Source organism: Sapajus apella, unplaced genomic scaffold (assembly GCF_009761245.1).
Source record: "Sapajus apella isolate SASKATOON/1434 unplaced genomic scaffold, GSC_monkey_1.0 scaffold7, whole genome shotgun sequence".
NCBI lineage: Eukaryota > Metazoa > Chordata > Mammalia > Primates > Cebidae > Sapajus > Sapajus apella.
Genome location: NW_022436947.1, coordinates 1,156,907 through 1,179,828, shown reverse-complemented (window position 1 = coordinate 1,179,828; position 22,922 = coordinate 1,156,907). Strand labels below are relative to the sequence as shown.

The following is a 22,922-nucleotide window of genomic DNA, read 5'->3' as shown; positions in this document are numbered from 1 at the left end:
TTTTAGCCTGAGTGACAGAGCGAGACTCTGTCTCAAACAACAAACAAACAGACAAACAAAAAACAAAACCAAAAAACAGCAAAAAAAAAAAAATTGTACCTCAACCCTGCATCAAGTTATCCTCTTCTGTCACTCCTTTACAGCCAAGCTTCTCAAAATTAACACTTAATTCTACTTCTTCACTTGCTGCTTTCTCCTCTTACTGGTCCTCTAAAACAGCTCTCAGTGAAGTAAAGATGACACTTCAATTGCCAAACTTAATAGTGATTTTAGTCTTTATTTCATTTGAATCTTTTCTTTTTTTATTTTTTTGAGACGGAGTCTGGCTCTGTTGCCAGGCTACAGTGCCATGACACTATCTCGGCTCACTGCAATCTCTGTCTCCGGGGTTCAAGCAATTCTCCTGCCTCAGCTTCCTGAGTAGCTGAGACTACAGGCACAGGCCACCATACCCGGCTAATTTTTGTATTTTCAGTAGAGACGGGGTTTTACCATGTTGGCCAGGATGGTCACCATCTCTTGACTCATTTGAATCTTAATGGTGACTGTTACCAACTACTTCAGTATTCTTGAAATCCCTTTTCTCCCTTTGGCTTCTGCAAAACTTTTTCTTAGTTACCTGGAGCTGTCGATTTAGGAAGAGCCAGGCCATAAAGGAGACAGAGAGTCTCTGCCTGCACCTCCAATGTTAATGTTCATCAGGGTTGCATTTTCTCCCCTTTTCAATTTACGTATGCTCTTTGAGAAATTTACATCCAAGGCTTTAACGGACATAAACATGCTAATTACTCCTAAATCTGTATCTCTACTCAAAATTCTTATATCCAACTGCTACTAGATTTCTAAACCTGAAAGTCCCACAGGCATCTTAAAGTCAACATATCCCCTCAAAAAGCTAAAATTTTTGCTTCTGCAAACCTTGTTTTCCTGTAGCATTTTCTATCTTAACAAATGGTGCTATTTACCAGAAACCTGGTCTATAAGTTAAGTATCTATAAGCCAGAAACCTGGTATTATCCTCTACTTCTCGTGTTTTTCACTCCTCTCCTCTACTACAGAACAGTATAGTAGTTACGAAAGAAAGGCCAGGTTTGAAACCCACTTCAATAATTTATCAGCAGTGTAATCTTGGGCGTATTTCTTAACCTCTGTAAATCTAATTTTCTTAACAGTAAAATAAAGATAATAGTACATAACCTATGAGTTTTTATGAGGATGGAATAACAAAGTCTATGTAAAGCACTCAGCATAGTACCTGACATACAATAAGTACTCATCAACTGTAGCCATCTTCAACATGATTCCTAAGACTCTTACCACTAATTCATTAATTCATAGTCTCCCTTCCCCCAACATTCTCTCTCAGCACCCAATGCCATTACTTGAGTTTAAACCATTATCTTTTCTTGTCTGAAATACTGCAAAAGCCACATTATTGACAGTTCTGCCTCTATGTTTTCCGTTTTATCTATCCTCCACACTACCATCAAAGATTTTTCTAGAATATAGAGCTGATTATTTTCTCTCACACAACATTTTTCAGATTCCCTAGCACTACTTTAGAGATTTTAGAGTAACACACGAAGCCTTTCACTGTAGATTTTACCTACCTAGTTTCACCTTCCACCATTCCCCAAGCCTTCACCCGAACCTAACACTTTAGTATCAACTATTAATTACATTCCATGTAAAGGTACTTCAATGCCTTTGCACATACTATTTCCTTAACAAATGACTTTCCTAACTCCCCTATCTACTGTACTCTTACTTATTCATCATAATCTGGCTTAAATGTTGTTCCTTCTCTGCTCCATATTTCTAGGTCCAACCAGATAAGAGTTTCTTACACCCTTCTCTAAACTGACTTTATATGTTTTGTAATTATCTATTTAAATGTTTGATTCAACTATTAGATTGTGACTCCCTTGAGGGCAAAGGCTGTGTGCTAATTCATAAATAATTCCCAATTGCCTAACACAATGCATAGCCCAGAGTTATTAGTAAATCTTTTTAATGGAATAATAAGTGACTGAGCATGAATGAAAATGCTACAGTTTCAACTCTTATCTTGTAATCAATGGTAAGTCACTGAAAGTTTTGGAACAAGAGAAAAAATGATGCTAGAGGTGTAAAAAAAATTATTCTGACAGTAGCAGAAAGATTGGAAATGGATAGAGAGAAATCAACAGCAGAAAATCCATTTAGGACATTAATGTAGTATATAATTCAAGTGAAAAAATATGGTTCCAAATGGTGGCAGTAATAAGTAAAAGCCAGTTTGAGATGCACATAAAAAGGTGGTATCTTATGATTGGTTATGGGAGAGGATGAAAAGGCAAGATATAAAGATGACACTCCAAATGAAGCCCAACAGAGCAGGGAACAGTGGTAACAATCAGAGAAAAAGGGAATAGTCTAAAAGGATGATAGTTTTCAAAGTAAAAATGAAGGTTGCATTTTGGACAGACTGAGAAAAGCCCTAACCCGGACATATGGTTTGATTTCTTATTTCACACTCTCCTTTTCCCCATGTATTTTCCTCTTCTACTCCTTTCTTCCTTTGTTTTTAGGTCTTGCTAGAGGTAAACCTTACTAGTTGAGTTAAACTAGTACTGGAAAAAAGTACTTAAAATGAACCCAATAAAAATAGAGAAAAGTTTCTTAGTAAAAAGTGAGAAGAAAGTCTGATTTGCAAATATATTTTACATAACAAAAATTTTATAATAGTTTTTCTTTTATATTAATATTTAATAAAATTTATAGTTCCAACTATATGCTAATTTAAAAATAAACACAGAAAAAATCAAGTTTTTGTTGGTCATAATGCCAAGCTTATAGCACAGATTGAAATTCTTTTTTTTTTTGAGACAGGTCTCACTCTGTCGCTCAGGCTGGAGTGCAATGGTACACTCACAGCTCACTGCAACATTGACCTCCTGGGCTCAAGAAATCCTCCCACCTCAGCCTCCTGAGTAGCTGGGACTACAGGCATGCCTCATCATGAATGGCTAATTTTCTTTTTTTTGGGTAGACATGGGGCCTCACTATGTTGCCCAGGCTGGTCTCTTAACTTCTGGGTCAAGCATTCCTCTCATCTTGGCCTCCCCCAAAGTGTTGGGATTACAGGAATGAGCCACCATGCCTGGCCTGAAATTCTTAATTTCATATTCATCTCTTATAGCACAATCAAAATCATTTTTATAAAAGTTTTAAAGGACTTTATCAATTTCACCAAGGGCTTCTATCAGTCCTGTGATATTTAAACCATTTTCATTTGAAGATGACTTTTACAGAGATGATATCATAAGGCAAAAAAAATCAGAGTAATTCTATAACTTGGTGCCAGTAAAGTATTTAATGCCATCAGAGATAACAGAAGGCTTTTCTGATTTGTGATTCACAAGAAGCTTATCACTTAAAATAAACGTGATAAACGAAAAATGGCACTAATTTTTGATCTCAGTCATAATTATAGCAGAAAAATAAACATATGTACTTGATTTTTAGTTCTACAATGCTGGATACTTACATCAATATTGACAGGTTCTATTGTGTTTATATGCACATTGGGAGCTGATGAGGACCGGTCTCGTTGCCCAAACTGATTTCGATGATCTTCATCTGCTGGTCGGAAGGGCTGTGGAATTGGAATGGATTTTGAAGGAGATGGACTGGTGAGAATTTGGGGCCTGGAAAAAGGAAGTCATTGGAAGATAAGATTCAGAGTAACTATATAAAGGTAATAATATTTAAAAAGGAAGATAAAAGGATATTCTTGTTTTTATATTCTCAAAATCGTTAAAGCATTAAAAACCTAGCAGTAATGACTTTTAAAAGTGCTAATTTAAAAATCCAATACATGCCTCAACTAAGACTGCCAAAGCTGCTTTCCTCAAGCAGACCCTCCAGGAACTATTAATGATAAGAACACTGATTCTTACCCAGAAAACACTAGGGAAATTTATAAATGGCTAGAAATTACCTGTGGCTGTCAACTGAAGAAGTTCATTAAGTTATATAAAAATGCTCTGAGACTGACTGAATATAATTTGCCATTTTTTTCTAACTTTGTCTTGACATCTGAATTTACTAAAGTGAAAATTTTACATATTAAGAAATTATAAATATTTTGAGAACACACATGCATGTTTCAGGACCTGAATAATGTACTTGTTCCTTTACAGGAGTTGAGTGAAAATCCAGAACAATATTGAAAAATCCTTTCTGAATTCGGAAGATGATCCTCAGAGTGCCAATATCTCTCATATTCTGGATTTTTATCATGTACATTACTGATACCAGAGGCACAAGAGAATCACACATTAACAATTAAAGCAAACACTTTTAAAAACTGCTATTTGAAAACCCGCCAAAATATGTTACAGGGTGACCTATTTCGGTATGGTAGCTAAATAACATAGCCTATGATATCTTACCCTAAAATAAACCTGGCATTCACAGAGAACACTAAAGTTTTGAGAATAGATTGTAAACACTTGGAAGGATTCTAGCCCCTCAAAAAGGGTATCTTAGGAGTGGGGAAGTGAGTGTCACTTGACAGATGAGGTAAGCTGTCTCACTTAACTCCATCAGGACCAATGAATGGCTAAGTGCTAATAAACTCTCTTCACACACTGGCTATTATTCCACCCCATTTTATGCAAATGCTCTAATTATTATGATATACAGCATTATTTAGTGACACAGCTGGAAGGACAATGTTGAGGGAATAAAAAGACACTGTGAGAGAAGAGGAGTGGGAAAAAAAATATAGCAGGAAAGGAATGGATAAAGGTTTGAAGAGCAAAAGAAGCCAAATAGTGAAAGTCAGCCTCTGAATAAAACATGCCAGAATCTGAATCACACCAGTTCACAATTTTACTTCTTTGAAGCACATTATTAAAGATGGGGAAAGAAGTTTTGACTTCATGTGTTTATATTAATGAAATGAATCTGCTTAGAATTGATATGCAAATAATAAAATAGTATGTACTTAAAAAAAAATTGGTATCGGCTCAATGAGAATTACAGGGAAGGAACACGCCTTTAGGAAAATTTGCATGTTCCACCTACGTCCTTTTTATTTTTTCTGATTATTGAGAAATTTTGGGTTTGTGACAGAGCTGTCTTTATTTTTGCTTTAGGCAGTCAAAGATATGTCTATTGCTAGAAAATTTTAGCAGAAAAAAGAGTGCAAAAATGACATTAGTCAATAAAATTTTAGAAAGGGCACTCACTGACTGTCAGACAACTATTTACAGGCTGATTTAAAGTCTCAAGGCAGTCCGGGTACGGTGGCTCCTGCCTGTAATCCCAGCACTTTTGGAGGCCGAAGCAGGTGGATTACCTGGGGTCAGGAGTTTGAGATTAGCCTGGCCAACATGGCGAAACCCCGTCTCTACAAAAAAATACAAAAAATAGCGGGGTGTGGTGGTGAGGGCCTGTAATCCCAACTACTCAGGAGGCTGAGGCACAAGAATCACTTGAACCCAGGAGGCAGAGGTTGCAGTGAGCTAAGATCATGTCTCTGCACTTGCCTGGGTGACAAAGGGAGGCTCCCATCTCAAAAAAAAAAAAAAAAAAAAAAAAAAAGGCTTAAAATTGGAAAAAATGTTAATTAACTAGAACTGTATAATTAATCTGGTATAGGCAGAGATGGAGGTAAGTCATTTCTGAAACTTATCAAGTTAGGAATATGACAGAAACAAGTAGTAGATAACAAATCAGAAATACGTATGCAAAGGACATTGGTCCAGAAGAAAAACAAAAACCTGATTTAATCTGACAGACTTCATTATCATATCTAAAGAATGCATATATTACAAAATGAGGGTATCTGTGTATGACACAAATTCAGAGAAACTCAGCTTGGTAGTTGGTATCTAATAGTTGTGCCTTGGTCCACCAAGTCAACTTGTCTAGCTTTGAGGGCAAGTACAGGGGAACATTTGAAGTGATCATGACCTGATGTCATTAAATATCTGAACCATGTCCTAACTCTATGTATGCCTAAGGAAAACAGTCTTCTGATTATAATTTGATTTCCCATAAATCTCTTCCAAAAGAAGAGTGAAAAATACTACCTGGCATCCTGATTTGTTTATTTTTCTTATTTTGGTTAATATAAACCAGTATAACTCCTATTTTCATCATTTCTGGTAATTGATAAAATTACGTTACTATACTGGGAAATCTTTCCATTAACCAAGGTAACTTATACCTATGAAGTATCTTGGCAGTCAGCAAACTGGCTTTTTCCCAGTTATACCTGTGCCTATCTTGCAGCAAACCTCTTTAAAACGGTAGCAAATTAAAGATAAAAGAAACTTAAATTCTAATACCCTTCAGCAAATTACCAATTAGTTTAGATCTCATTCTTAACTATAATATTTAAAAGTTTTGAAAACTTTGGTTAGGTGATATGCACATTTTAAATGCTGACTTTTCATAAATTTATACATTCTACAGTATTTTTAAAAAGTAGAAAAGGAGGTATCTCTCATTTTGTATTCAAAACTAGGCAATGTATCACTTCTCCAGTATTTCTTGATTACATCCATTATTACACTTGTTTCATGACCATTATTATTGTTATCAGGACTAGTAACAAACTGCCAAAGAGTTTTGATACTGATCAAGATTGGCTTCTATCTTTATAGAGACAACCATATACAGTTATGTCATAAAAATATCAGGAAAATGAATTATAGACAAGTTTGAATATCTTATCATTTGCTCAAGATCAGAATTGATTTCAGTTCAGTTACCAATAAAATATTCATGGCACAGGCAAATGGTTTCTTAATTTTAAGATAGCATTCCTTCACTGGAAGGCAAATGTCCTCGATCATTACACCATTATAAACCTTCAGAGAGGCCAAGCTAATTTCATTATAGTGTTTTATAACTGCTCACAGAACTGGGACCTGCCATTAGAAAGGCATCATGGTCTATAGCATCTGTCAGGAGAAAATGTTATAACCAAAAGATTAATTAAAAACCAAAACAAACAATAAGGACATTTTGATTTGACCATGTAAAACACACAGCTGCACACAAGTAATGATAGAACCAACAGGAATAAAATTACTCCATCAGAATAGAGAACTGCTACAACCTGACAAGAGAACACAAGGGCTGCATTTTCCAGTGTTCCAAATAGGTAAGAACACCCACTGCTTAATATACAATTCTTTTGCAAGCTTTTCTAACCTATGAGATCACCAGAAAGGTTGGCTTTGTAAAAATTACAAAGTTGTACTAAAAACGTCAACTGATTTTGAAAAAATTTCTCTAGATAGAAATCTAAAGAAATAGCATTACATAGTGTAGAGTGGGAGGAAGCAGGGTTAAACCTGATAATAAATATTTCTAATCTTAACATCTCAGGAACGCTGTATGTGGGTATTTTTTTTCTCTCTTTCTTTTTAAGCATATACTTCCAGACACAGACTAAATAATACTGCCCCAAATCCAATATGAAAGAGTAAGCAAACCTGTGTCAGAAATGTTCCAAAGCTAGTTAGATGCAGTGTCTCACACCTATAATTCTAGCACTTTGGGAGGATGAGGCAGGAAGATCACCTGAGGCCAGGAGGTGGAGAAATGTTCCGAAGCAAACTGACATCCACTTAACTCGTCTTTATTGCGTCTTCCTTTTTATTTCCTACCATAAAGCTTAAATATATGATGTGCTTGCATTATTTTTAAAGTCAGTTCTCAAATTTATCCTCCACAACTGATTAATAATACCACTAATTTTTTTCTTTCATTATATTTATGAATATCCATCCCTTTTCCACACTTCTACCACTTGAACTCGTCTTCATGCCTCTCTCAGTCTTCGCTACCAACAACATCCTAGGTTGGCCTTCCTCACCCCAAATTTTCTGTCAATCCATCTGTATTTCATCACTAATTGCTTTTTTCTTTAAAACCATTTTCATCAAGTTAGTAATCTACTTAACGACATTTAAGTCTAAATTCCAGCCTCAATTCCAAGAAGCTCTATAATCTGGTTTTACACATGGTACTTCTTAAATTAGATAAACCTTTCTTCACTAGCTCCTAAACTTAACATCCTCATTTCCTTTATATATGTTGTTTCTCCATTCCCCTCTCACCATGCTTCTATTCCCTAGGCCCATTCAGATGGTAGTAATTCTTTAAAGTCTAGTTCAAATCCCACCTTCTTCATTAAGTTTTCCTGAGCACTCTCTTTTTCTCACTATTCTTCCTTCTGTAAACATGAAAACATTTATGTCCTCATCACTGTTTAATAAACTCCATCATAAATAGATTATAATTATATACTATTTTTACATTGTTAGCCATTGTCTCATATGTCGGTGCTTCTTCATAGGTCGAAGTCATATACTTCAGTACTTAATAAAAGATGAATTCAAGGTGTAGACTCAAAATTATCTGCTGCTTGATTTTTTTCAGGACTGGTTCTAAAATAGTCTATGTCAGCTTTAATCCCATTTATTTGTACCAAATGCACGTAAATATCTTATTGGTGTGATAAAATAAGTTATTTGGGGAAAAAATCCTTAATTTAACCATTAAATGTTAGAAAGGTTTCTAGTTAACCAGGAGATCCAAAAGAAAGCAGTTCAAGTAGCATATCACTGAAGAGCAGAAGTCAAATCATACCCAATAGAGTCTGAGGGGGGTGCAGAAGGGGATGATCCAGATGTAAGAGCAGTCTCTGCTAAGGAAGGCTCTTCCTGTGGTATAGGGTGGTGTTCAAAGAACTTGGAGACAAACAGCAAACTGTGAGGCAAAACAAAACAAAACAAAACAAACCTAACTTGTGCAAAACCCAGAAACTTCATATACCAAAACACAGAGTTAACAGAAAAACCTGAGATCAAATTCCATTCTCAGAAACGTCTGTTAAAATTCAATTAGTTGGATTTCTGTCTAAAGGCTTATTTAAAAAAAATTATATTGCACTTTCAAGGGCATACTCATAACCTAAAACTAATCATTCTATTCAGCAAATTTCTATATATTACAAGATGAAAATCAGGCTTTATGGTTAAAGAATGAGAAGAAAAACTATGTACTGTAAATTAGGTGACGTTATGATTTACTTAAAGAGTTAAGTTTTATTTGCTCAAGTGATCAAGGAAAGTAAGACTTTAGCTGCAGCAGCAACAATGACACAAAAAGAGATTATAATAGACTCAAATCTAATCTATCAGAAAAACTGGCATACAGCAAAGAGAAATTTTACAAAGAGATATATACTGGATATAAAAATTTTATATCTTAAATCAGGGGAAGAGAGTTGAATGGGGATGAAAGAGAGAGAGCAAGAATATAAATGTAATTTACAAATAGCTAACAGAATCAGACCACCTGATCTGTGGTACAAAATCATAACACTTAATGTAATTGAAACAACTCTTCCCCCTCCTCCTAGAAACTACCCAAAACTGATTTCTATGGGTTAGGGGTCTTGATTAATTAAAAGATAATATAAATATAAATTAACTGTAAATAAATGTAAATTAGAGCTAATATAAAATAAATATAAATTAATTAATAAATATAATTAATATAATATAAATTAACTGTATACCTGAACCAGAATTACAACTTGGGAGAGAAATACTGGCCATTCTACATATTATTTTCTAACTACACTTAAAAAAAAATTATCTGTAACAACTGTATGGAAGAAAAAAACCCTCACAGACTTTAAGACATCATAGCTTCACATTAAGAAAATTTAAGGGTAAAATGGTAGACAGAAGAGAGATATTTTGGATTACTTACTCAAGTTGGTCATAATTAACACACATCAGTGGAACCTCTGTACTACAACGCTGGTGAAATTTATAACCACACGTTTGACAGCGGAAACCCTGGAAAAGCAGCTTTCGACAAAAGTCACAAAATGCTAAGGTGAAAAATGTTTTTCGTACCTGCAAAGTAAAAAATCATAGAGATTTCAAAGAAGAAACTTTCTACAAACTGATGTATCTACTCTCTTGTTTAAATAACAATTTTAATATATTTATATCATGAAACTCATACAGTAAAGTACTATTATAAAATAAAAACTAGGGGGTCCAAGATAGTAGACTACATATAATTATTTCCCACCCCAATATCTAACTTAAAAACTCAGAAGTTGGCCGAGTGTGGTGGCTCACGCCTGTAATCCCAGCACTTTGGGGAGGCCAAGGCGGACAGATCACAAGGTCAGGAGATCGAGATCATCCTGGCCAACATGGTGAAACCCCGTCTTTACTAAAATACAAAAAAGTTAGCTGGGCCTGGTGGCATGCGCCTGTAGTCTCAGCTGCTAAGGAGGCTGAGGCAGGGGAATCGCTTGAACCCAGGTGGCGGAGGATGCGGTGAGCCAAGGTTGTGCTACTGCACTACAGCCTAGGTGACAGAGCAAGACTCAGTCTCAAAAAACAAACTCAGAAGTTAAAAAATGAGAAATGAATAAAAGGCTGGCAACTGATTTCAAGCTTGACAACATAAAAGTCAAAGTAGAAATGACTACGAGGAAACGGGGTGAAAGGAAGAAGGTATACTTTATCATACAAAGAGGGAGATTAAGAAATGTTGACTGGTGTTGATGGAATGAGAAATGCATACATTAAAGTTACAAAGGCATCCAACAGAAGAACCAAAAACTACTACTAATAAAAACATTGAGGGAGAAGAGGGAGAAGAACTATAAATGAGCTAATTTCTTACAGAATCAGTAATCAGTATGATATTTAAAGTTAACAAAGCAAGAAATCGTGGCTAAAAGATAAACTATAGTCATATGCCACATAACGACACTTTGGTTAATGATGGATCTTGTATACTACAGTGGTCCCACAATATTATGATGGAGCTGAATAATTCCTATTGCCTAGTAACGTCTTGAAGATCTTGACCCTGTGTAGACCTAGGCTATGTTTGTGTCTTCTTTTTTTTTTTTTTTGAGACCGAGTCTTGCTCTCTCACCTAGGCTGGAGTGCAGTGGCACACTCTCGGCTCACTGCAGTGTCCACCTCCCAGGTTCAAGTGATTCTCCTGCCTCAGACTATGGAGTAGTTGGGACCAGAGGTAGGTGCCACCATGCCTGGCTAATTTTCCTATTTTTTTTCAGTAGAGACAAGGTTTCACCATGTTGGCCAGGCTGGTTTCAAACTCCTGACCTCATGTGATGCATCCACCTAGGCCTCCTAAAGTGCTGGGATTACAAGCACGAGCCACTTTGGACAGCCTGTGTCTTCATTTTTAACAGAAAAGTTTAAAAAGTAAAAAAGAAAAATTAAAAATTTTACAAATAGAAGAAAGCTTATAGAATAAGCATATAAATAAAATATTTTCATATAGCTACATGTTTGTGTTTTTAAACTCTTGAAATTGTTATTTCAAAAGAGTCAAAAAGTTAAAAAAACCCTTAATTTACTGTAAATTTTTTACTTTATAAACTTATTATTGAAAAGAAAAATTTTTAAAATATACTGTTAGCCTAAGGGTATAGTGTTTATCATAAAGTCTACAGTAATAGTAATGTCCCACACCTTCACATTCACTCCAGAGGAATTTCCAGTCCTAAAAGCTCTGTTCATGTTAGGTATCCTACACAGGGATACCATTTTTGATCTTTTATACTGTATTTTTACTGTATCTTTTCTATGTTTAGATACACAAACTTCCCATTGCGTTATAATTACCTATAAAATTCAGTACAGTAATATTCTGTACAGGTTATTAGCCCACGAGGAATAGGCTCTACTATATAGCCTTGTTAGGCTACACCATGCAGGTCTGTGTAAGTACGTAACAAAATCACCTATGGATGCATTTCTCAGAACATATCCCAGTCACTAGGCAATGTGTAACTATATTTAGTAATATGGAAATAATCACCAAAAGACCTTAAAACAGAAACAATTAAAAATTAAGTGATTTCCTCTAGAGTGGAATTGGGTGTGGGAGGGAGAGAGAATATAAACTACATAACAGCTAAAACTACATAATAGCTAAAACAAAAACAAAATAGCTGACGGAATCAGAATCCCTGATCTGTGGTCCAAAAACATAATGGTTAACTTTGCATAAAAATGTAAAAACAATTATTTATAAAAGATAAAACTAGTAATAATATGAAAGTCAAAACAACTCTTCCTAAACTTACTAAAAAAAATAAGGAAAAGAAAAATCACCTAAAAGACAATAAGATCTATTTTTTCTAACAAATGATCAATTTCTTAGAGGATTAGAATATTTGGGCCACATAAACTTATTTGTGAACATTTCTTTATGTGAAACTTAAACGGCAACAACTAAGAATTCCATGCCAAAGGCAAATGATGTACAACATGAGTCACATAACCGAAGTGCACTAGGGAGAATCCACCCTACTAAAGCCAGAAATTGCTTAAAATATATTTATCCTGTGTATATAATCGTAAGAAAAAACAAGAATAAATGCACAGCAAAATGTTAACAATGGCTATTTCAGAGTGGCAAGAGCATGGGTGACTTCTATTTCATTATTTGTTGTTTGCTCTACATTGTATTTTTTTTTTTGGAGATGGGGTCTTGCTCTGTTGCCCATGTGGTTGGAGTACAGTGTCAGGATCTTGGTTCACTGCAACCTCTGCCTCCTGGGTTCAAGTGATTCTCCTGCCTCAACCTCCCGAGTAGCTGGAACTATAGGCATGCAACACCGAGCCCGGCTAATTTTTGTATTTTTTGGTGGAGACAGAGTTTCACCATGTTGGCCAGGCTGGTCTTGAACTCCTGACCTCAAGTGATCTGCACACCTTGTCCTTCCAGAGAGCTGGGATTACAGGCATGAGCCACCAAACCCAGCCTCTACATTCTTAATTCATTTTTGACTTTCAGAGGTTTTTTTTTGAGACAGAGTCTCAAAAATTTTTTTAGCTTTTTTTAGTTTTATCTTTTATAAATAATTGTTTTTACATTTTTATCCAAAGTTAACTCATCCAGGCCGGAGTGCAGTGGCACGATCTTGGCTCACCACAACTTCTGCCTTCTAGATTCAAGCAATTCTCCTGCCTCAGTCTCCTGAGTAGCTGGGACTACAGGCATGTGCCACCACGCCTGGCTAATTTTTGTATTTTTAATAGAGACAGAGTTTTACCATGTTGGCCAGGTTGGTCTCAAACTCCTGACCTCATGATCTGCCCACCTGGGCCTTCCGAAGTGCTGGGATTATGGGCATAAGCCACTGCGCCTGGTCAGTTTTGCAGAGTTTTAATCACGAAAAATAGTGAGAAAATATTTCACATTATAAGCCCATATATAACTGTATTCACATAGCAATACTTACCCTGACGATATAAAATACAAATTAGAACTTTCTAATTGATTCTACTACATGTAAATGTTTTTTATGATACATTCAATAGATTTCAACATCAAAAGTCTATATATTTTTTTTGACAGGGTCTTGCTCTGTTGCCCAGGCTGGAGTATGGTGGTACAATCATGATTCAGTACAATGTCTGCCTCCCAGGCTCAAGTTATCCTCCCACCTCAGGCTGAGTAGCCAAGGCTATAGGCCCACACCGCCATGCCCAGCTAATTTTTGTATTTTTTTGTAGAGATGAGGTTTTACCATGTTACCCAGGCTGGTCTTGGACTCGGGCTCAAGGGATTATAGACGTGAGCCTGTGCCCAGCTAAAACTCCATTTTCAGCATACATTTATTTATACATTCTGTTCCATTAAAAATAGAAAGTTACTGAAAATATTTCAAGAAAATTACATCCTGATACATAATACATTCTGGCTTTTTGAGGACATTTAGTTTTGAAAGTGGCTCTTATTTTTTGTACCTTTTTTCCTATGTATCACTTTCTAGGGGATACAAAACAGGTAAATGCCTATTTCTAATTGTGTGCTTTTTCCATTTGTCTCTGGATATACAAAAAATTTAAAAATCTTTAAAAATTTTTATGTGGCCATTATTTACCAAACCAAGTAGGTAGGAGCCCAAAACATCTGAAGGAAAGAAAACATATGGATATGCATTTTCTCATAAATTTTAGGCAATATATGCTTGTGTCTGTAAGTATACTTTTATCAATAAAGATGAGCACAGGAAGATTTCTCTTTCTTTTGGGTCACAGCTTACACTTAAACTAGAATCTGAGTATACATAAATATGTATGGTAAATTAGTGAGAAGCACAGTCCAGGCAATTTGCATGCATTAATGTGTAAAGTGTGAGGCTGTGTGAAGGAAGACACTGAGTGTCTGTAGAATAAGGATAAGGGCTGGATACATAACAGACATTTCAAATCTTGCTTCCCCATTTCCCAGCTCCCAAGGACTCTTGTGATATAGAGAAATACTGAAGGGATTGCTTTTATAACTGACTCTATGAAATCATGAGGCATAAACAGCACTCCCTGAATAGTCAAGTGAAATCCAAGACAGCTAAGAACACTCTTCCTTTCTAAGCAGAACACAGATTTTTCTTCTTGCCTCTATATGGCACTCAGAGCAATCATTCTAACACACAAATCTAATCACATTTCTCCCCATGCTTATGACTATTAAATTTCTAATTGTTTTACAGAAAGTCCAAATCTTCAATATAGCTTACAAGGATTTTCAGGAGCTACCCATAACTCTTACTCTACCCATAATATTGTTAATAATCCACTCTTCAACCTTATATCATCGATTCTGAACTTCTTTCAAAACTTTCAAAGGTAACATGCTTTCTTGCTGTTCCCTCTGTCTAGAGTGCTCTTTACTTGCTATTTATTTCCTCATCCATCAGGCCTAAGCTTAGATATTTCTGCCTCTGGGAAACTTTCCTGACTCCTCAAAAGCCAAGTTAGGAATCTCTGTGCATCTACAGAACTTTAGACATTCATAGCAATTATGAACGTTATGAAAATTTATTAAATCTTCTCTCTAGGGCAGTGACACTGTCTTATTCACTGTCATATCCCCAGGTAAGATAAGGTATTGGCAAAAGGAAAGTTCTCAATAAGACTTTACTGGCAGGTCTCTAACTGTGGGTGAGAATTTCCAAACTCTGGAATCAATCTGCAATTTGCTTTCACTATCCTTCTGTGGCAAGGACCTTCCTGAGGCACCATTTTAATACTATTTTCTCACACTTAGCAACTTAGGTTTTCTTTTATCTCCTCATATCCAATTTCTAGATTATTAAGAAATACGGTAGTAATCACTATGAAATGTATGCTCAACTGTTTTTGGATTCTTAAGAACTTAAACAAAAATCTTAAGATTTACCCACTTAAAATTCAGCATGTTAAAAAAAATGAATAATGAACTTCCTAGCTTATTATAAAATTATCTGCTGCACAGTAAAATCTGATTGACATTAGGTGTATCTTACACTTGTCCAAAAAATGCCTTACAGAAACACAAACCTGATTTCATTATTCACTACTAATGGAGGCTTGAAAGCATAAACCCCAAAGGAAATAATCCAATCAATCATCTGTTTTAAGGGCCCGGCTGAATTAATCACCACGACACATGGGAAAACACTTGATGCCTAAAGGGTAGCAGTAACTATCCACCTAGAAAAAACTCTGGCCAAAATTCCATATATAGAGAAAAGTAAGAAATGTCTTCCTGACTTAGAGACAACTTTTGGCTTCTGCCTACCAATTTAGAGGATAGGTTCTCCAGTTCTCCGTAGATCCTCATCTCTAAAATAGAAAGGTCCTACATTCTGGGACTTATGCTGGTGACAGGTGATACCATGATTTTGCTAGGTTCTAGCAAATGCAAAAACCAGACAAAGAAAGGAGTCTCAAGGAGAGTTTAATACCCAGCTATTCTACTTCCATTAATCTATCCTTCAGAAACACAAGGGTTTGTACAAGGGTGTCACGATATATGCAGAAAGACCCTGTATAGCCCTATATGTAACAGATTTTTTAAAACACAAAAACTTAAATGTCTATCAACAAAGAAATAGATAAATATACTGAATTCCTACTCTTATGAACTATTACACAATCATACTAAAATAAAGCCAGGTGTACAAAAAAAGCAAATAATATCATATAGCATGGCTCCATTTTTGGTTTAAGAAAGGGAAAAGTAATGAAGGGAAGGAAGAAAAAAGGAAAAAAGAAAAAATGGTTTACAGGTATAAGCACGTTTGTGTACACAGAAAAAAATGTGGAAGACAGAACAATAACCTGTTAATCTACACAAATGTTGGCCTCTGGGAGAATATTTTCACTTTTTTAATTTGACATACTTTTGCACTATTCAAAAAGTATTTTCTTTTAGCAAGGCATACATACTGCTTTTTAAAATATTACTCATCCATATTTCACATTCCCTAAATAAAAATGCATTCATTAAAATTTGAACATTTTTGACATTCCAAAAAAATGTAAAGATACATACAAAGTTGTGTGTTGTAAGTGGAACATTCTCCAACACTTCCACATGCAATTCTTCTCCAGTAAGCCAGGAAATATCAGTGTCCCAGCCAATTGGTTTCTTCTCTCTGAAAAATGTAGACACAAGCCTTTCTTGGTTATTACACCTAAAAATATTCATATACCTTATGCTGAAGATATGAACATTGGTTATCAAGGGGCTAGTAACAGTGAGGGAGGTTTGGCTCCCTAGTAATCCATCGTTAGAAATTTAAATGGCAATAAATTAATTTTTAAGTTTACCCCAAATAAATGTATCAGTCTTGGACAAACAGCAGGGTAAAGAGATGTACTCTTTTCTTCAAGTCAGCTCCAGAAAAGACCTACAACAGCAGAAAATGGATTGTTCCTGGGGTTCCCCCCCACAAAAAAAAAAAAAAAAATCACAGGTACGGACTTATCTATCCATTCAAGGAAAAAAAGTACTCAAGGGACAGGGACAACATGTCCCCAAAATGATTTAAAAAAAAAAAAAAACAACAGGATTCAAAATGTGAGGGTCTTGGAACAATGTTAGACACTTTCTGAAAGAAAAGTAGGTCAATATAAAATGTTAATTTTGATATACCTTTTGTGAAATTATGAGTTTGTATTAAAAATGGGAGGGGGTATAAGAGTCCATTATCCAAATAAATCACACTCTGAATGGTTCAAAAATTGTAAGAATCTCAAATTCCAAATAAAATCATTTGATCAGAGTAACAAACACTACAGTCATATAAAATTACCTAATTTAACTCCTCATATGGCCTACAATATTTCTTCAGGCTAACTGAATATTAATTTAATACTTTTTCCTAAAGTAGACTTTCAATTCTCCAGGTCTGGGTAAAGATCCTAAGAAAACTTCAAAGTTTAAGGTGTGATTTTCTTTTTAAACAAAATTTCACGTCACATACAAACCATACCCATCCTGAATTCTGTAAACAGCACAGCACTCTGGGATTAGACCTCTCATCATCAGTGCTTTCTTTAGACTGTCTCGGACTGTAACTCCACACCTTGCAGGTACCTATAGTATCATAAATATATTGATATGAAGTAAAAGGAGCAATTACATTTTTTCATATCATTAAAAAAATTTAGTAATTTACCTTTAGAGTATACCATCTTTAAAATGCCAAATGGGTTACTAGGTCAGATATATCATTTCTACAGCTAACTTAATGCTGAAGGGAAATTATAACCCAAATATCTGTTATTATATACCAACTTAAAGCAAAATTAAGTTTCTGCTATTTTATTAAAATTATGAAATACAGGCCAGGCGCGGTGGTTCAAGCCTGTAATCCTAGCACTTTGGGAGGTCGAGGTGGGTGGATCACGAGGTCAAGAAATCAAGACCATCCTGGCCAACATGGTGAAACCCCGTCTCTACTAAAAATACAAAAATTAGCTGGGTGTGGTGGTGCGCGCCTGTAGTACTAGCTACTCAGGAGGCTGAGGCAGGAGAATTGTTTGAACCTGGGAGGTGGAGGTTGCAGTGAGCAGAGATTGCGACACTGCACTCCAGGCTGGTGACAGAGCAAGACTCCATCTCAAAAAAAAAAAAAAAAAAAAAAGAAATACTTTAAACATATAAAAAGAAAATATAACAGTATTTGCTATAATACACCCATCAACACAGTATATCCACCACTGAGAAAGAATAGATGTTAATATTAAAAGCAAAATCAATTTTGATCCAATATTGTTCAAAGCTGAAAACTCTATAATCCTTAAATCACACTGATTGTCCTTAAGAGACATCTTACTGGCTCTAAGCATAGCAGGAAGAAAATAACTGTCTTAATGTGTATACTTGACATTGTTGTTTAACGTCCCTGTTTCCTCTGGGAATATTCCCTTCTCTTGAAATCCACATGGTACTAGAAAAGCTATCAATCAAGGGTCACTACTTTTGTGTCACTACAGATGACACAGGTTGGCTAATCAATTTTCCATACCCCTGGCAAGAGCCACTGGTCCAGGGCTATATATATGACCCAAACTGTACCTGAGTTTTCCCTAAACTAACACATGGACATTAATTGAGAGAAGTCCTTATTTCTACTGTAGTTACTACAACTGTGACGAGAAGATACAAATCTGGAGCCCTCAGTGGCCATATTCTCTACCACACTGAGAAAATCTGGTTACAGAATGAAGCCAACATATGGAGAAGTAGAGATGACATGGGAAGAGTGAGGGAAAGAAAAAGCAATCTTTCTGTATATTTAAAGTTGTCCATGTATCTAGCCTTTTTCTCGCCTCATCCCCCAAATCTGAATAACTTGGAACTGAAGGTGTAAAGTGAGGCAGTGGGAGTAGAGGATACAGTTTTTATTGGGAGGAGGTGTGGGGCAGAGAAGGGGAAGTGTTAGTTTGTAACAATAAGTTCCATTCATTTAAATTCAGGTGCTTAGCAAACCAAAAGCTTCCAAAGAAATTGGGGATCTTTAAGCTAAAGGGGAAAAATGGGGGGAAATATGAATATAAGACAGCTGAATTTAAATAATATATTGAGGAGGGAATAGTCCAGAAAGCCTAATTAGGATCTGTGACTAGAAATAATAGGATACAGACTGTAGTGCAATATAACCATTAAAACCACCCAGGCCGGGCGCAGTGGCTGACGTCTGTAATTCCAGCACTTTAGGAGGTGGAATTATTTGACGTCAGGAGTTTGAGATCAGCTTGGTCAACATGGTGAAACTCCATCTCTACTAAAAAATACAAAAAGTAGCCAGGCGTAGTGGTGGGCACCTATAAGCCCAGCTATCAGGTGGCTGAGGCACCAGAATTGTTTGAACCCAGGAGGCAGAGGCTGCAATGAGCAGAAATTGTGCCACTGAATTCCAGCCTGAGTGACAGAGTGAGACACCGCCACAAACAGACAAAAAAAAAACAACAAAACCCCCCTTTTTTTTTTCTTTTCTTTACCTCCAATAACGGCTATAAGCCAAAAAACCCAAACTTTTGCCTAGCCAGCAAGACAAAAGTTTGTCATGAGGGAGTGGGCTTATCACTGGAAGTATTTAAGAGCAGACTGGGTTGGTACAGTTGATCCTCATTACTTGTGGAGTGCATACTTGCAAATCTCTCTACTTGCTAAAATTTATTTGTAACTCTAAAGTCAATACTCACAGTGCTTTCACAGACTTGCGCAGAGTAGCGAAATATTTGAGTCACCTAATGCATGCACCTCTCCAACTGAGGTTAAACAGTGACACTCTCTCTGCCTTCTTGTTTCAATTTTCACACTATAAACGAGTATCCTGGGCAGAGCCTATTTGGTGCCACATTTTTCTCACTTCTGTGCTTTTTGTTGATGATTCTGTTTACAATATCCTCTAAGCATATTGCTCAAGTGCTATTTAGGGCTGGTAAGCATAAGAAGGCTGTACTTACACTGGAAGAGTAAGTACATGTGTTAGGCCAGCTTCCTTCAGGCATGAGTTATAGTAATGTCAGCTGTGAGTTCAATGTTAATCAATCAACAATATGTCTTTAAACAGAAACACACACAAAACAAGATTATGTATTGACTCATGAAAATATGACTAGAAGCTGGTAGGAACCTAACTATATTTTAAATTTGAGGGATTTGGGGTCTAAGCAAAGAAAAAGATATAACCACGAGGTGGCAGTAGCATGTATAAGCTTTACTGGGTGACATTGACAGGTCTGCATGCAGAGGATGTCCTTACAGCATATAGTCCAGAGGCTAAGGCAGAGTGGCCACTACCCAAACAGGATTGGCCAGAAGCTGGGGTGAAGTGGCTATCACCCAGAAGATGAGGGCTAGGGAACTCTCAGGGGAGAGGGGAATAGGAGAGGGAGTTTATATGTCTAGCTGACAATGCTAGACAACCCAGCAGGGAGTCTATGTATCAAAGAGCTCCAAAGGGCAACAGCAGCTTGGAATCTTTATATCCCTGGGATCTGATCTTATCTATAGCTAATGATGTTGTGTACAAAGCAGTTTTGTGGGGACTGCAAAGTAGGCAGGCTCTCAGTGGCTAAAAATCTGCTTTTTTGGTAATTTGCCACAGGCACTCCAGTAATGCACTTCAGATATGGCTATGCTCCCTCATGCTTCTCTGCATATGCTGATCCTAAGTTGTATGTATATTTCATCAATAAGCAAAAATTTGGTTTTCTGCTGTTACCAAGACAAGCCATCTATCAGTCTTTATTCCACTTTTGTACGCTGAATTTTTATACTATTTGATTTTTCATGATAGTACCTGTGCAACAGATGAAGAGATCAATGGAACAAAACAGAAAGACCAAAATAGGCCCTAACACATAAAGGAAGTACAAATAAGATAAAGGCAACATGTGAAATGGAGTAAAGATGAACTTTTAAGTAACTGATATGCTGGGACAACTGAACTAATCTAGAAAACAAGGTTCAGCCACACTTCATATTGTATACCAGAATAAACTGCAAATGAATCAAATATTTAAATGTTGGAAGGAAGGAAGGGAAGGAGAGTGAAACGAACCATAAAAGAACTAGAAGAAAACATGGCACCTTCAAATATTCAAATGAAAAAGGCTTTTATAATTCTGATGCAAAATTTATAAGTCATAAAGGGAAAAAATATTAAATTCACCTACATAAAACTAAAAAAAAACTTCTGGATGGCAAAACAAACACATTAAAAGTGAGGTCAAAAGACAGCACAAATGGTGAAAAATATATTTGCAACAAATTTGGCAGGTATGTTAGCTTCCTGATATACAAAAAGAGCTCCTGAAAAATTGAGATGAAAACCAACAACTCAAGGGGAAAAAGGGAAAAGTACATGAAAGCTCTCAGAAGCAGAAGTATAAATGGCCTTCACACATATAAAAACGTGTTTGGTTTCACTCAGAGGAAAACAAACCCAAACTTGTGAAGATATTTTTCATTTATCAGACTGTCAAAAATCCAAAAATCTGACAATATATTCTACTGATGAAGCTATAGGTAAACAGACATCTCATAATTAAGCAAGACCCATGAAGCAAAATTTATATCTATCAAAGTCACAAATGCAAATTTTTCTTTGACCTAGTCAAGCACACTTCTGGGAATCTATCTCATAGATATACCTGCAATACATAAGAATAATGTATGTGCAACATTATTCACTACAGTAGCGACTGAATATCAAAATCCTAGAAAGAACCTGAATGCTCATAAACAGGGCACTGGTTAAATAATCTATACAATGCAACTGTAGTTATAAAAAAAATTCTCTATGTATGGAAACAAAATTCCCATAACGGTCTACATAAACATTAAAAACAAAATGCAGAATGATACATACCATATTATGTCTCCTATATATGAAAAGTGGGGAAATAAATGTATTTGTAATTACATCTATATTTTTAAAACCCTGAAAATTCATACACACATTCGTGTGCATACACACATTAATTCCCTCCCTCCCTCCCTCCCTCTCTCCCTCGCTCCCTCAGAAAGAGTGCCCCAGGGAGGGGAACATCACACACTGGGGTCTGTTGGGGAGTGAGGAACTAGGGGAGGGACAGCTGCGGGGTGGGGAGGTTGGGGAGGGATAACACTGGAAGAAATGCCTGATGTAGGTTGGGGGGCGGATGGAGACAGCAAACCACCATGGCATGTGTGTACCTATGCAACAATCCTGCAAGATCTGCACATGTACCCCAGAACTTAAAGTACAATTAAAAAAAAAAGTAAAAAAGAAAGAGTATCGTAAAAGATTCAAGGAAAATTGTGTGTATATTTAGGCAGGGGTGGAAAACAAGATGTCTTGATGTAAATACCATGTGAAAGCATTACCTATGTAAAAGGGGGGAGGTTATATTTTAAGGCTAAGAAAACTAAAAAGAGGTATTTTTGTAATAAACTAGGTTTATGCCTTTCCTCCAAATTCCAAAATTAAATATATTTGATTGGACTGTCAGAGCAATAATTTTTGTATTAAAAATATAAAAAAACCTACCTTATAAAAGAACCAGAGTCAATGAATCATGTGACTATTTACTTGCCAAAGGAAACTTTAGACCAAAACAAAATGTATGAGTCCAAACTTTCACATGTCAAGTTTTTAAAGTGAATTTATCTTTTGTTAATGAGCTCATCATGATTCATATACTAGTCTACTTTTGTGTATGTTTAAAATTTTCTACAGTTGGCCGAACATGGTGGCTTATGCCAGTAATTCCAGCACTTTGGGAGGCCAAGGCGGGCAGATCACTTGAGTCTGGAGTTCAAGACCATTCTGGCCAACATGGTGAAACTCAAATCTCTATTAAAAATACAAAAATTAGCTGGGCCTGGTGGCCGGCTCCTGTCACCTGGGCTACTAGGGAGGCTGTGGCAGGAGAATCACTTGAACTTGGGAGGTGGAGACTGTAGTGAGCCAAGATTGTGTCACTGAATTCCAGCCTGGATGACAGAGCAAGACTTCATCTCAAAACACACACACACACACACACACACACACACACACACACACACACACA

At 36.2% G+C, this 22,922-nt stretch overlaps 1 protein-coding gene across 6 annotated transcripts in view; it reads right to left on the bottom strand.

Moving 5' to 3' along the window:
- Positions 1–22,922, bottom strand: part of BRAF (B-Raf proto-oncogene, serine/threonine kinase) — a 204,611-nt gene that overhangs the window by 65,336 nt on the left and 116,353 nt on the right. For all 6 annotated transcript variants that reach the window (XR_004268214.1, XM_032275803.1, XM_032275798.1 and 3 more), the window contains exons 4-8: positions 17,348–17,451; positions 16,405–16,507; positions 9,787–9,935; positions 8,656–8,775; positions 3,530–3,689 (exon numbers count right to left, since the gene is read on the bottom strand). Coding sequence is in view for 5 of the 6 variants with exons in the window: in XM_032275803.1 (XP_032131694.1) it covers positions 3,530–3,689; positions 8,656–8,775; positions 9,787–9,935; positions 16,405–16,507; positions 17,348–17,451 (636 nt within the window). In the remaining variant the exon portion in view is untranslated. The remainder of the gene's footprint in view (positions 1–3,529; positions 3,690–8,655; positions 8,776–9,786; positions 9,936–16,404; positions 16,508–17,347; positions 17,452–22,922) is intronic.